Below are 16,391 nucleotides of genomic sequence, written 5' to 3'. Positions count from 1 at the left end.
GACAAGGTGAAAAAAAAAAGACCTCTAAATTGGTAAGGAAGTAAAACTTTGACTATTTGCAGAAGACATGATATTCCGTATAGAACATTCTAAAGACCAAATACTGCTAGAACCGATAGATGAATTCATGAGGGTGGCAGGATACAAAATCAACGTACAGAAATGTTTCTATACATTTTTAATGAAGGAGCAGAAAGAGAAATGTTGAAACACACCATTTACAGTTGTACCAGAGAGTAAAATACATAGGAACAAACTTAAGGAGGTAAAAGACCTGTGCTCTGACAACTGTAAAACATTGATGAAAGACATTGAAGGTGATAGAAACAAATGGAAAGATATTCCATGCTCCAGGATTCGTAGAAATTATATTGTTAAGATGTTTATATGGCATAGATAATCTACAGATTTAATGCAATCACCCAAAATACCAACAACGTTTTTCAGAGAACTAGAAAACATAATCTTACAATTCGTATGGAATCATAAAAGACCACAAATAGCCAAAGCAATCTTGGAAAAGAACAACAAAGCTGGAGATATTACAGTCCCAGATTTGAAGTTGGAGTACAAAGGTGTAGTTATCAAAATAGTGTGGTACTGGCACAAACATGGAGACTCATCAATGGAACAGAATAGAGTCCAGAAATGAATTCACACTTAGTCAATTAACGTATGACAGAGGTGGCAAGAATCTACAATGGGCAAATAGTTTTTTCTCCCTTCAAGTTAAAAACTTCTGTATCTATTTCCTTTTTGAAACATTCCTGGATCACAGGTCAATCATTGAATTCCCCCCCCCCCACCGCCCCTCTTTCTTTAAAGGTGAGGCTTTATTGTTTGTTTTTCTCTAGGTTTTTAATTTTACCTTATCAAATGGCATGGAAATTCTTTGAAGGGACGCATGTAAATCAAAGGCCTTTTACTGCTTGGTGCTTCCTAGGTAACTCTTAGCGCCATGTCTTCCAAATGATTTTCAATCTTGCTTCCACAGAATGGAAGCCTGGCTTACCCTTAAGAAAATGGGCCTTTGACTAGTTGCAGTTTAGATTTGTGCTATAAGGAGATAACTTATTATTTATTTTCTTGCTATTTTGAATATTTTATCCAACTAAGGATAAAGAGGAAGTTTGTGTATGAAAAAAAGTTGTAACAGTAAAAGTGTAGAACAGTGAAGATAGTATACTATCATTTATGTTAGAAGGATGGGGACAAAAGAATAGATTAATATTCACTTTGATAGCATTAACCTGTGTGAGAAGCTATAGTTTTATTAAAAGATCCTGAAACGCTTGGATGTCCTTATGCAAAATGAATTTTGACAAAGACCTTCTACCTTTCACAAAAATTAACTTGAAATGGATCACAAACCTTAAAATGCAAAACTTTAAAACTTCTAGAAGAACAGATTGGGAAAATCTACATGACCTTGGGTTCGGTGATGAGTTCTTTTATAATATCAATTGTATGATCTATGAAAAAAAGTTGGTAAGTTGGATTTTACTAAAACAAAGCCCTGTGCTCTGCAAGAGACACTAAGACTGTGAAAACATGAGTCATAGACTCAGAGAAATATTTGCAAAATAGATCTGTTGAAAAGTTTTGTGCCCAAAGTGTATGAAGAACTTTTAAAATTCAACAGTGAGAAAGCCTCTTTTTTTCTTCCTTAGAAAAATGCAAATGAGATACGATTACACACTGATTTAAAAGATCCAAGGTCAAGAAGAAAAAACTGACAAAACCAATTACTGGGGAGAATGTATAGCAACAGGAACTCAGTCATTTCTGGTGGGAATGTAACCCAGCACAGCCACGTTGGAAGATGCTTTGGTAATGTCGTATAAAGCTCAATGTGGTCTTATTACATCATCCAGCAATCACACTCTTAGGTATTTATTTAACTGTTTGTAAAACTTATTTTCACTCAAAAACTTGAATACAAAATTTACCTAACCTGCTTTATTTATAATCACACAAAACAAGAGGAAATCAAAATATCTTTCAGGAGGTGAATGTATGAATTTTGGTATATCTATACAATGGGATACCATTCAGTGATCAAAACAAGGAAAAGCCTATTAAACTTTACAAAGACTTGAATGAATCTTATATTCATATTACTGAATAAAAGAATGTAGTCTGATAAGGCTGTATAGTGTAGGATTCCATTTATGTAAAACTCTAGAAGAGACAAAAATAGAAGGGTTAAACAGATGAGTGATTTCCAGGGGTTTGAGGTTAAATAGGTGAAAAACAGGAGTTTTTCAAGCAGTGGAACTGTGGTGTATGACACTTTAATGGTGGACAGGCAACACTGTATGTCTGTTAAAACCCATAGGAATTTATGGCACAAAGAGTAAACTTTAATGTATGCATATTGTAAAAAAAAGGAAGATTGGGGGATTGTGGGATGAATGTGGAAAGTGATGAAACAGTCCTAATCTATCACAAATAGGTCCAACAACTTTAATGAAAAGGGGGTTAGAGAAATTGCTGACCTGAGTAACTTCAGAAATCATTGCAGTAGTAAGACTAAAGGCAAAAGGAAAGGCACATTGATTGTTCATTCTAATAAATAGTTGTTTACATGAAAGTATAGCTTAACAGTTGTAAAATCACTGTATGTGTATGCTGGAAGTGAGTTAAAGGGTAGATTGTGGGAAGTTATTGATAAATATGGGGAAAAGGCTAATGTAATCCATATGGTAACAGCTTAGAGATTAAGGCATCAGTATAAACATAATTCAGATTATATCCATATAGAAATATATATATACACACTAGTTATTATACCACATCAGTATAAACTTAATTCAGATAGATATTTTTTTTTCTATATGGGTATATATCTTTCTCTCTCTCTATACATATATACACTAGTTATTATACCACATATATTTCTTTTGCTTTATCAGCTAAGATGGCCTAGAAGCAATGATAACCCAGTAGCAATGAGCACACCAAGTGGCCAGATCTTGGTTTTTACTACCATTTTTCCAATGAGAAATTTCTCCAAAGGTTTCCTTGGAGAAATGGCTCATTTTAGGACTGAGTCAGTAAGTCTTTAAGACCAGCCTTTAGCATCTTATATGATAAATGAAGGATGTCGAAGGAACATAGGAGCCGGCTGAAAAAACTTCTGGTGGCTAGAACATGCTAGAACAATTTGGGTGACCAAATAAACTATTATGGGATGGTAAGCCAAAGTATAAAACAACACATGAGTAAACAATTTTAAATAAATGACTGAATAAAGAAATGAGAGAATGGACAAATCTTCCATGTAGTAGAATTCTAAATAATTTAGATACTCCAAGGAGGTGGAGCTTAACTCCCAGCTAGGTTAGTGTGGACTGTCCTTAGACTTCATCCCAAAGAGGAAAATATGGAAAGGAAAATTCTTCACAGTAAAGAAACCTGACCGATCCTACCTCAGCAGGTAGGTTAACACCAAGATTAATAATCAAAACTAGTAAGACATGTTGGTAGTATGTATGTTTGATACGTTATCATGACAATTACACTTCCTTCCCCAAACCTACAACCCAGATCTAAACATGAGGCCACACCAGACAAGTCACCATTGGGGGACATTCTATAAAATTCCTGGTCAGTAATTCTCAGTTTCCAAGGTCATAAAAAAAAAAGTCTAAACTATCCCCACTAAAAAGTATGTAATGAGATCTGTCAATTAAATCTACTGTCTCCTAGATGGGATTGTGGAGCAGAAAATGGCTATTTGATGAAAACTAAAGTTATCTGACTCAAGTGTTGATTTTGGATAATATTGTAGCCATGTTGGTTCATTAGTTGTGATAAATGTACCATATGGATGTCAGATGTTAATAGGAGACCAGATATGGGGTATATGAGAACTCTCTGTTCTTTATTTGCATTTTGGAAGTCTCAACTATTCTCTAAAAAAATAATTTGGAAAGATACACAGGAAACTGATAACAATGGTTGTCTTTGAGAGACATTGATGCTTTTCACTAAGTACCACAAAGAAAAAATTCATTTTGAACATGGAATTAAAAAATTCAAGTTAAAAATTTAAACTTAAAATTTTATAGTTAAGAGAAGTGAAGACTTCTATTTTGGGGAACAATGTTCCTTTAAATCCTTAAGAAAACTTAAAAGTATAAAAAGTGCTATATATCCTTTGCCATAACTATGACTATTGGTTTATTTATTATTATTTTTTTTGATCTTAATATTTAGAAACATCTTCATTTTGAGTTCCTGGGAATAAGGAGCTATACCTTAGGCTTCAGATAAGATGCAATTGTGTGATTCTAGGAACCTTGCCTTGGGCTTGTTTATTTAATACTTTGACTATATTTGAAGGCATCTTAGAAACTAACACTGCATTTTTCCCTGTTGTAATCTAGTTCATTGGTTGCTTTTATCTTAGATTTGTATTTTAATTGGAGAAAAGAAATTTCCTAACTTTCCAAGCTTTCATGTCTTCTATCAGTATGTCAGATAGTTAGAAGCCATGTGCTTATGTTAGTAAGTACACAGTGGCTCCTACCATGCTTTAAAGAATGTAATTGGGGGCTGGGGTGTCTGAGTGGCTCATTTGGTTAAAACATCCATCTTTTGATTTTTAGCTCAGGACATGAAATCATGAGGATGTGAGTTCAAGCCCTGCTTTGGGCTCCTTGCAGTGACCATGCGGAGCCTGTTTGGGATTCTCTCTCTCCTTCTGTCTTTGCCCCTCCCGCCTTTGCTCTCTCAAATAAATGTTAAAGATTGTAATGGAATGGTTTTGAGTAGATGTAAAGAACCTATTTTTACATTTCATTTAACAGTGAATGTTCTCTTTTCAATAACAAGCAGTTTGTAAGTATGGTCACCTTTAATCTCTTGCTAGATGTTTGCCAAGAGGGTTGAGTATAGAATTAATAGGTAAGTTTACAACTGCAGGTAAGATCACTGGGTAAAGTCTAAACAAGGGAAAGGGGAAGGCAGAGAAACATTTTCTGAGAAAAGGCAGGGTGTGTGTACCCTTTCAGCAGCTTCATACACCTGAGGCTGTTTCCATGCATGCAGAAAGAATGAAGGGAAATCATAGTCCCTAGTGGACACTGGGCACTTTGTAGGGAAATAACAAACATTGTATTCCAAAGAAATTTGTGAAGGAGATCTTATTTTCTAATAGACTAAGAAAGTGAGGTTTAGGGCAATGTTGTATCTTGTCTGTGTTTACATGTAGATTTAATGCCTGAGGCAGGGATTGAACACATGTTGGCCGGACTCTGAAGCTTCTTGTATATTAGGCATGTATTTTCTGCTATTTCTACCATTCCATATTGCTCTGAGTAAAGGAAATAAAATTTGGGAGTAATGGAAGTTTGTCCAGGTAAATTCGGACTTTTCTTTTAACTTTGTCAAATAGCTCTGGAAGAGCACTTGGGCTGGAACCCATAGAAGGTAACTGATTTATAAAGGGACCACTGAGGTGACCACTTCCAGTTCAGTAAGCATGAAGTTTGAGGCCAGCATATTGGGACTTGAAATGAGAGAAATAATGGATTACTGAGAAAGACAATAGCATATTCCTTTGGCATTTATCTTTTTAAATAGGTTCTGAGAAACATGCATTTTAAGAGGTGATTTATTGATCTTAGGTTGCATTTTTTGAGCAGAATTCCACTTTTGATAGAAGAAAATGCATAGGTTTAAGTTTGTGGCCCTATAAGCAGAAAATTGGCAGAATGAGATTTGATCATCTGGCCAATGACCCTAGGCATTTAGGTAGGGACATACCTAAATTATAGTTTCAGAGTTTAAAGATATAAACCAGCATGCATGAAGTTAGTGTTCCAAAGCCTATTGATGTGTAACAAACCATCCCAAACTTATATGCTTCCAGATTCTATGGGTCAGGAATTTGGACAGAGTCCAGAGGGAGGGTTTGTCTCTATGCCATAATGTTAGCAGCATCAGCTGGGGAGAGTGGACAGCTGGGGAAACCATCTGGAGGTGTTTCCGTTTATCTGTGGTGTTTATACTGGTGTTGGCTGGGATCCCAGTTGGGGCTTTCCAACCAGAGCATTTGCCCACAGTCTTCCCAGTGTGGTCTGGGCTTCCTTATAGCATGGCCGCCTCATGGTAGTTAGACCTCTTCCATAGTGGGTCATGACTTCAAGCTCAAGTATTCTGACAAAGTAGGAACTGCTTGAGGTTTTATGACACAGCCTTGGAAGTTACTAAGCATTACTTCTGCTCTTAAAGTGCTTAAAAACCCACCCAGATCAAGGGGAGGGTACATATATCCAAGCTGTTCAATTGGATATACAGGATTCCATTGAAAAGCATGTGAGATGGGAGATAATATTAGTGTTTTTGGAAAATACCATTTGCAAAACACTGAACCATGTAATTTGGTTATATGTCCTACACAAGACAGGGGATGACTGTCCTCATGTTTCCTGCAATTTTTATTTTTAGCTTAGCAATAGCTTCATCACCATGCATACTTGTCAGCTTTTTTGTCTTTCCTTAGTTTTGTGTTCTGGTATCTGTTTTTAATGAGTCAAGGTTGTCTAATAACCTCTAAATCTCTGGGGATTATTAGTAAAAATTTATTGTTGATTAGTCTCTATTCAGCATTAGTTTATGTGAGGAAGGGAGTCTCTGCTCCATGCAGTTTCTGAAGGACCCAGGTTTATTACATCTAATGACCTTACTACCCACTAAGATCTCAGAATTCTTTCCTGGATCACGTACAACTTACATGGATAAGGCACACCCTCTCAACTGTCTAGTCTTTGTCCCACAAATTACCTCTGCTCATGTTTTATTGATGATAACTAGTCATATGGCTCCCATAGATTCAGGGGGACCATATTCAGGGGAATAGCCTGGTGTGTGCCAGGGAGAAGGTATGTGTGTAAATCTTAGTTATGTCTGCTGCATCTGCCCCCTCCTCTTTCCCCCTCAAGCTGCTAAAAAGCCTGGGGCCTAAGTATTACCAGAAAAACCAAGGGGAGAATGAAACTAGCTGACCAACGAATTATTCATTTTCTTTTAAAGTTGATCAGTTTGTAGAGTAGTGATGAATTACAGAACTCTAGACATAAGCTGAATCCTAAAGATTACTTAGTTCAGTGGTTTCAGACTATTTTTGGAAGTGGATTTCTTTTATCTAAATGAAATCTTATGGGGAAATTTCAAATTATACAACAGAGAGTGAAGCTTCTCTGATGCCTGATCCATTCTCTGTGCCTTACACACCCTAAAGCTTTTCCCTAGAAATCCTGGGATGTTGTAGATCAGATCTGATCACTTCATTTGACAGGAAGGAGAAACTGAGGGCACAAAGGGGCAGGGACACACTTGCCAAAGATTTCATGGTTTGAAGTAGGTGTAAGGTTGAAATCAGGTCTTGGTACCCTTGGACCAGTGTTCTTTGCAATCATATTTATGCTATTGCTTCTTCTCCCTACCCCCGCCCCCCTCCCTCGAAGTACACAGAGTCCTTGAGAGTCCTGGCCTGAGGTAGGACACCATATACCTTCCTGGTATTTTTGGCAGCTTCTCTTCATTATCATGGCAGTAGGCAAAGGGCCAGAAGAGGGAAGTCACCTTCTATATGAACACCTATGGAATTAAAAAAAGAAATTTGTGATACTCATAAGTCTAACAGGAGAAACTTAACAGAGGACCATGGGGAAGGGAAGGGGGAAAAAGGGAGAGGGGGAGGGAGGCAAATCATGAGAGACTCTTGAACACGGAAAACAAACTGAGGGCTGAAGGGGGAGGGGGAAAGGGGAAGGGGGGTGGTGATCATGGAAGAGGGCACTTATGGGGAAGAGCACTGGGTGTTATATGGAAACTAATTTGACAATAAACTATTGTGATAAATTTCTCATGGCCTGAGGAAATGGGGTCTTGTACTTGAGTCTGGAGGGGGATTCTGTAGCTGGATGGGGTGTTCTGGGATCAGGGATGGAGGAGATGAGTCTTCCTGAATTCTCTTGCCCTTTGGCTTTGGCAGGATCATACAGTTATACCTGGAGAGGAACACAGGGTGGTGAGAAGAACATGAATCTTGGAACTAAATAGACCTGGATTTGAATCTTAGGAGTTACATGACTTTGGGGAAGGCACTTTGTCAATTTAGACCTCTGTTTTTACCTTAAAATGTGAATTTAATGACTACCATTTAAGGTTGTTGGCAAAATGAGAGGTGGTAATATATTTAAAACTTCTTAGATAGTAGGAAGTAATGGGGTGTTGCCTTTGAGAGCATCCATGTTCGTGTCTCCCAGACCGGAGGGCCACATCTTAGTTCTGCCATTAGAGCTGTATGAATTTCAAATCTTCAGTTTCTTTTGTTTAATAAAAACAGATCCCTTAGTACAAGTTTTCGGGAAAAGGACACAAAGTTTAATACAAATAACTTGGCTGATCTTGGTCAATGTTAATTGGAATCATTCCTGGCTATTTTCCTCAATATAGCATGAAATTCAGGTAGTCTTATAAAACTTCAGTTCATAATACTTGTGGCTTTTAGGGAGTTATTCGTATTTTGGTGGATAGGGTCTGCCTAACTAGAGCAAGGGCTTAAGTTAAAAAAAAAATTAGCTGTGTAAATACAGCGTGGGAACACTCACCTTATAACATCAGCTTCATAACCTTTTGTGTGACATGGTTTGCAGTGTTAGATGTAAACATTAGCACGCCCAGAGATGTGCATGGCCCAGAGCGTGTCTGTATTGCTGGATGCTATATTGAAGAGGGAAACCGATTCATTTTACTATAGCTAGGGCCTGATGACCAATGTGGGGAAGGATCTGGGAAGAGGAGTAAGACAGAGAATTTATGTGCAGGAGGGCCTGGTGGGGTTCTGGAGTCTAAGGAAGCTGTTAGGGATGTTCGGTCTACAATATACTCAGTAGTGAATGTCCTTGCTGTTTTCAACTATTTGCAGGATGATGAACAGACTTTTCTGGGAGCCAAGAGAGTGCATTGGCTGAGTACTTGGCTGAGGTCCAAGGCTAAGGGGAGATCTGCTGCTTATAAGTTTGGCTCATGATTTTCAGTTATATAGTTGTCCCCTCCCCTAAATCCACAGAAAACCTTCAAGCACTTGAGGCCTGAAGAAAGAGGATGAGTCAGGGGGCAGTGAGCTGACCCCACTCTTGTTTATATGATCACCTCCAGTGCCCTTCTTCTCCCTGCCAGCACAGCAGGGCTCTTACTTGCTCATAGCCTCAAACTGCTGCTCCCGTCACCATAACCAGCTGGCCAGGAAGTAAAGCAACAGCTGGTATACTTGACTGCAGTGCTGCTTAAGCTTTAAAATGTGCATGAATCACATTATTAAAATGGAGATTGATTCACACAGGTCTTGGTTGGGGCCACCCAATCTGAATTTCCACAGGTGGTGATGCTGGTCTATGGTTCATACTTTGAATAATAAGGCTCTACTGCAAATCATGACTCTTTCTTCAGGCTACCTCCAGGTGTCATCAGGCCAAATGACCACTTCCTACATACTCTGAGGACTAAGTCCCACACCTGCTAGCAGAGGGTTACTGTCTGGAAATATTGCCTTGTTCCCTTCCCAGCACCCATGAAACCATCTTACCCAGATAAAGCTTAGCCGTCCAGTCTCCTTGTCATGTCTAGGACCACTTTAGCAGTTATCTGATGTATAAAAACAAAAAGAAAATAAAACCAAAAACATGGTCTTGACTTCATCTATGTTCTTGGAAATCTAGCACTTCCTGAATGTGTGCATTATGCTGTCAGAAAGTTTACCCTAAGATCTATGTGACCATTTGCCTAGCAGTCAGGCAGATTTCTTCTTTTATCTATACGTGGAGATTACCCTGAGGTAACAGCTTGCTCTAGTACTTTGTAATCCTTAAAAAGTAGGTTTATAATTAGCCCTTGCTCAATGAAGCCATAACCCCAGGAATAATGACCGAATCTAGTCAAATATATGCCTCCCTTTGTCTTTCTTTGATTCTATCAGATGATCTATAGAAGCATTTCTAATTGTCTTTGACATCTTTTTAAGGTCCTGTCCCTTTCTGCAGCAGTAGCTTATTGGTCAAAATGAAGCAATTGAGAAATTTCTCATGATGATCTTGGTGAGATCTCTTAAACAGAATCATGCTGCTTTTCTATTTAGAAACTGATCTTGGGTAAGGTACTTAGTATCTCTCAGCACATGTGAACTCCTCTGCAAAACAGATAAAAATACCAACCTTGAAGAAATTAAATGAGATGATGTTTATGAAAGCAGTTGGTCCATTCTTGGTATATGATATGACAGCTTCCTTTATCTTCCATTTGTTAACTTTTTTGTATGAGGGACACATTTTATTTCCTTTTTTTGTTAGTCTGAAAGCATTTTCAGAATAGGATCTATATTTTAAATCCTTTATTAGCCCTTTACTATGTGTTCAGTAAGAAAATATTGAATATGGGGCGCCTGGGTGGCTCAGTCGGTTAAGCATCTGGCTTCCACTCAGGTCATGATCTCATGGTTCATGGGTTCAAGCCCCACATCAGGCTCTGTGCTGACAGCTAGCTCAGAGCCTGGAGCCTGTTTCAGATTCTGTGTCTCCCTCTCTCTCTGCCCCTCCCTCACTTGTGCTCTGTCTCTTTCTGTCTCAAAAATAAATAAACTATATTAAAAAATGTTGAATAAATGAATGAATGACCAGATGATCTTTAAGGTCTTCCTGACCTTCTAAATTCTCTGATTCTGATTCTTTCAATGTTCTAGCTGCTTAGAAGCAATTTGGAGAATTCCCTTAAAATGGATGTCTTCCATGTTAATGATTTTCTCTTTTTGCAGTCCTATAAAATATGTATTACATTATTACTAATAAGTACATATGTGGGCCCAGGAGCTGGCTGCAATAGTAAAAGTAACCTCTTGAGTTTATGACCTCGTACCTGATTCTTTGTCTAGTGTGAATTAGGTAGGTCAGAGTCTAGTCTTCCCTAGCAGTGCTCTCTTGGGAGGATCCCTGTGAAAGATGAGCAAGAAATACACATATGTTATTGTCACATGATTTGGGAATTTCTCGTGCTAGAGGCTGAGTTTTGTGTTCTATTCATTTCAGTGCTCATAGAAGATGTTTTTTGTGTTTTAGATTATTATGATCTGGCTAGTGGGGTCGACCAGCTCAGCTAATTAGAGGAGAAATAGTAGGTCCTTTTGAATATAGGGATGGTACTTGGCTACCTAAATAGGCAAGTATTTCTTGAGTTGTCTCTAAATGAGTTGCTGAAAGACAGCGCCAGTTAAGGCCATCTTTACAACTGTCATTGTGCCTCTGAGATGGAAAGCGAGCTGGTAGAAAATGCATGGGCTGTCAGATTTAGACCTGAGTTTAAATCATGGCTTGGGTATATTCCAGAATCTCAGTTGCTTAGGGATAACATCGGCCTTTTAGGTTTGTCAGGGTGATGAGTTAGATAGTTTATGTAAATGCCTAGTGCAATGCCTAGCAGTGAGGTTAGGCTTGATTTAATGACAACCCATTTCAGAAAGAGGTTTGGACTCAGTATCAGTCCTGGAGCATGTCTGGAAGGAGTATCCCAAACTTGACTGCTGCATTTTATGACAAAAGTGCAGATTGCAGTGGTGATGCTGTGTTTTTCATGGATCTGGAAAATGTGACAACAATCTAGGGAGAGAAAAGACTGAATTGCGTGTTTCATGACATGATAATTTGAAATACTGGTCCATATGTGAGTAGCTTCAACTATCCCTCCCCTCCTCATTATATAGGAACTATCATCCACTTAAAGCTATTTGTCCAGGGGGCAATGTGTTTAGTAAAGTTTCCTTATCTCAATTTCAGTTCCTGATATCCAACATGACTCTATTTTTCTTTAATTCCTGAAAAAGTATAAGAACCAGGAATAAAAAGCAGCATCATTAAACCCATTTTACGTGAATGGGATTCTATTGTCTGTTCTTAGACAAGTGTTGGAGAGACCTCGCACCAAGTTTGCTGATTAGCTTTTCGTCTGTCAGCTCAGAGTGGGTCAGTCTCTGAGAGGCTCAGGGTGTCACCGCGAGGTTCTCCAATGACGGGTGAATTTGGTTCCATGCAGTACAAGTGATTTTTGGTTAGTAGATCTTTGCGTCCTGTTTAGTTATTTTAAATTTTGAGAAACTGTGTAGTAAATTTGTGAGTAGTGAAGATTGATGACTGTGGGATTGAGAAGTAAAATCAAACACATTTTTGTTACTTTCCATACAGCTATTTTGAACTGGAGAGCAGTGGTCTGAGGGATGAGATCCGATATCACTATATACATAACGGGAAGCCTAGGAGCGAGGCACTTCCCTACCGGATGGCAGATGGACAGTGGCACAAGGTCGCTCTGTCAGTTAGTGCCTCTCATCTCCTGCTCCATGTCGACTGCAACAGGTATGTCTGTGCTTTTGTTCTTTTGTGATTCTGTCCTTGATATGGAGCAGTGGGAAGGGGAAAAAAGATCAACTCCCTCCAGGCCTTGCTGGGAAATAAAAACTGAGGGACCCTAATTGTAATTTAACCTACCAAATGGGCCATTAGATGTGCTGAAATGGCCAACTGTAATATGCTAAGAAAACAGTTCATTAAGATGAAACAGTATCCTGTGATTAGGAACAAATGTACAAAAGGTTGATTACAGATTGGGGAATATTAAGTGCACCTCCGTGTACTCCAGGCACCAGCTGAAATTCCATGGAGCTGTGATCACAGTTAACTGTGATATATTGTTGTTGAGTTCGTTCCACTTGGAGGCGAATAAGCCATTCTACCTTCGAATGAATCTGAGAAGCCTGTGCCACTGAAGCAGCTAATTCTATTTCACTTCATCAAGCACAGCTTTGCTTAAATATCTTTTTCCAAATGGAGGCCTCTTAAAGAGGCTGTGCTTTGAATCTTTTGGAATTAATGCCATTCATCCTCTGCAGAGGAATGAGCCTTTCAGTTTGCCAGAGGATGGCAAGACTTTGTGAGATTTGGGGGATTTCAATGGGCATTGTACACCAGGGTGGGAAGGAGGTCTTGTCTTCCCTCTATGTCACTGAAGTCAGGTTTACTTCCAGCTGAAGAAAGACTGCTGGTCCCTGCCCGATCGTTTGTGGCTGGACAATTGGCAAATGGTGGCCAAGGGGAATGTTTTGATCTCTCTCTAGAATTCACTGAAAATCCTGTGGATAGTGATCTTACAGAGACTACATTTGCATTGTGAGCAATGCCCATGAATTGTTGTTCCTTGTTAGTGATACAAACAGTTAAAATGACTCCTCAGCCACAGGGCTTGTTCCATTAGGCCCAGGATAAGGAACAGGCATGCTGGGAACAACCTACCTCTGGGACCAAATAGGAGAAAGAATAATCCAAGGTTAATCAGCTCTGGACTACAGTTCTAATGAAGAGGTATTTGAATGTGCTTGTAATTAGAGCTCTGCAGTCTGTTTTGGAAGAGGACCTGGAAGGGCAGAGAACAAATTAATGTCAGGCTTATGGGAAGTTCTGCCATCTTGAATTAGCCTTGGTCTATTTTGATTTATTTAACATGTTTGGGGACTTGAGAAGAATTGTGGCTTCAACCAGATAAGTGTGACTGGATAAATTTTTCATAGAAACCACATGTTCCTTTTGACTCTATTGTCCTAACTTGAATAGCCTGGATAAAGCAGCCATCATCATGTCCATTTCTACCTTCAAGAGCTCATTGGCGGGATGCTTGGGTGGCTCATTCAGTGTTCAGCATCTGACTTCAGCTCAGGTCATGATCTCACAGTTTGGTTTGTGGCTTCAAGCCCTGCATTGGGTTCTGTGCTGACAACTCAGAGCCTGGACCTGCTTCAGATTCTGTGTCTCCTTCTCCTGTTCATGCCCTGTCTCAGTCCATCAATAATGAATAAATGTTAAAAAAAAAAAAAAAGAGCTCATTGGCTACTTCAGTTTTCTAGAACTCCAGTTAGGTAGCATTCTTGTTGTTGTCTCCCCCTTCCCTGTCCCCCCCCCCCACCTGTATTGCTCCCCAAATGGGTGAGCAGAGGGGCTCTGCATGTCATCTGCCACAGATTAGAAAGAGGCCATAAAGCTCTAGTTTAGTAATTCTAGTTTAGAAGGCTGGGAGACATTGCTTGTCTCTTGCTATGAAATTTTTTGCTTCTTCCTTGCAAAAGTTCTATCTCTTTTTCTAGTATTCTGTCTGGAAAAGGGAAAAGAGGAAATGATAGGTCTTTGCTAGTTAAGATTTCACACTTTGACAGACACTCTGATTCCTATGAAATACTATTTTCTGACATCCTTAGCCACTTGCCTGATCTGATTTGGGGGAAGTTAATTTTTTGCCTCTTCATTTTTAAATTTGTAAAGTAGGATAGTACCTATTCAGAGTTGGGAGTGCTAAATGAGATAATCCATATAACGTATTCTGAGTCGTGCTTTGTCTTTGATGCTCAGTGTGATGTTTGTTGTGGATTCTGCATGTTAATGGTATCTTTTGTCTCCAAACCTTTGGCCATTGTATGTCCTTGGTTACCTTGTCCATTTTAATAGGAAAGCAGATAGGGGATGGGAGAGCTGGTGCCCACAGTGCTCTAAAGGGTCAGTCTCATTTATAAAGAATGGATTGAGGGGGAATCTGAATACTCCTTTACTTCTCTTGAAAATTTCCCACTTTGATTCATGACCTAACATGTCCTTTATGTAAGATCTTGGAAGGAGAATGTAAAGTTGTTGCCTGTTAATGATTCATGGACCCAAGCACAAATGAAGTTTTTAGATACATCAGGCCATAGGAGAGGTAAGAATTGAATTTTGGTGTAGTTCCCAAATCTGATGGCATCTAAGAATTACTGGAGAACTTCTTAAAAAAAAAAAAAAAAAAAGATGGAAGTTACTAGGTCCCATCTTTGATTTGCTGGATCAGATTCCCTGAGGGTGGAAATTTCTAAACAGCTACATTTTTAACAAGCTTTCCATGTAGTTCTTATGCAGGTGGTCTAGCTTTGGTGCGGGGAGTGCTATTTCAAAACCACTGGTTTAGGTAGAAGGGGAGAAAGCTGGAGAAGAGACTAGGCTGCATTGAAGACATGAGAGACCTGGAAAACCAAGTACCTGCAGCAGAGTCCTCAGGAAAGAAGAAGAAAAGATTAAGGAAAGAGGGTACCATCTAGTGAATAACACGTCTTACCTTCTTCACAAGATTCTTCCTAGCCAGCACTAGCTGATTCTAAGGGTGGCAAAAGCTCTGGTCCATTTACCATGATACTGGTCTACTACTGCTATAGGCCACTCTCACAGAGAGTAAAGGTCACAAATGCTGATTTTTACTCCTTAAACTATGCATTTCATACTATGGAGATTCTTTTGGGTTGTTCTCCCTCTTTGAATTACACTTCTTTCTCAATCTGTCACCCAGTAGAGTTCAGTTGGTTTAAGTGACAAACAGTGATGTGGTAACATTTATTGAGTGTTGACTTGTGCCAGGCACAATGCTAAGCTTTTATGTAGATTAATTCATCCCATACTCCTACTGTTTCTCATTTTAAAATGATAGACCAGAGATGACAGTGTACGTCTGCAGTTCTGCTTCTAATAAGTGGTTGTAATGGGATTTAGACCCAAGTTTGATTCATGAGTGTTCTAAATGTTAGGTCATTCAGCCCAACATGAATGACCTTGGAAGCTGAGGGAAGTCCAGAGCCTGATTCAGTGTGAACATTTGCTCTTTTCTGGTATTTTCCTCCCACATTTCTTACATCATTGATTTTGGAGTTGTTTGGTAAGATGTAGAATCTTACTAATGGAACCTATTGCGTTGGCATGGGTGAGGGGACATAAGTTTATTGAGTATCTACTACAGACTAGGTAACATGCTGGGCATAATATTTCTTAGGATAGTAACATGGGGACAATTTATTAGATCTGTTTCACAGATTTGTAATTAGAAAGGCTCCTAGATAAATAACTTAAAACTTTGAACCAAGATCTAACTCCCAAGCCTTAGTCTTTCTATCCCTCCATGCCACTTCTGTAAAGTGTTAATGACCCATACTTCCCAGGACAGAGTCACAATCACATTAGGAAGTCTTCTAAGGGGGAGAAATCCTCCAGGATTTTCTGGAACCATAAAGAGATTTGAAATAGGACGATTTCTGGCACTTTCATTGCTCTGAGGAACTGGTATGTGGTGAGATTTTCCACCCTTTTTAGATTAGAATTGAGAAACAGCCTTTTCAGACCTAATTACACTAATAGTCACAAGAGAAGTGACTGCTATTTTAGTTGGTGGTTTAACACTTCCTGCTTGCTATGGGGAGTTACAGTTTTCTTCCTGCTTTAGCTGCTTAGCTGGGCCTACTTTTAGAAACTCCCAAAGTATGGTAGCAGGTTACC

At 39.0% G+C, this 16,391-nt stretch overlaps 1 protein-coding gene across 3 annotated transcripts in view; it reads left to right on the top strand.

Moving 5' to 3' along the window:
* Positions 1 to 16,391, top strand: part of NELL1 (neural EGFL like 1) — an 890,650-nt gene that overhangs the window by 115,270 nt on the left and 758,989 nt on the right. For all 3 annotated transcript variants that reach the window (XM_029914487.1, XM_029914488.1, XM_029914486.1), the window contains exon 4: positions 12,243 to 12,413. In XM_029914487.1, coding sequence (XP_029770347.1) covers positions 12,243 to 12,413 — 171 coding nt within the window. The remainder of the gene's footprint in view (positions 1 to 12,242; positions 12,414 to 16,391) is intronic.

Source organism: Suricata suricatta, chromosome 11 (assembly GCF_006229205.1).
Source record: "Suricata suricatta isolate VVHF042 chromosome 11, meerkat_22Aug2017_6uvM2_HiC, whole genome shotgun sequence".
NCBI classification, from domain to species: domain Eukaryota; kingdom Metazoa; phylum Chordata; class Mammalia; order Carnivora; family Herpestidae; genus Suricata; species Suricata suricatta.
The sequence above is the reverse complement of the archived record's forward strand: the minus strand, read 5'-3'. Positions and strand labels throughout refer to the sequence as shown.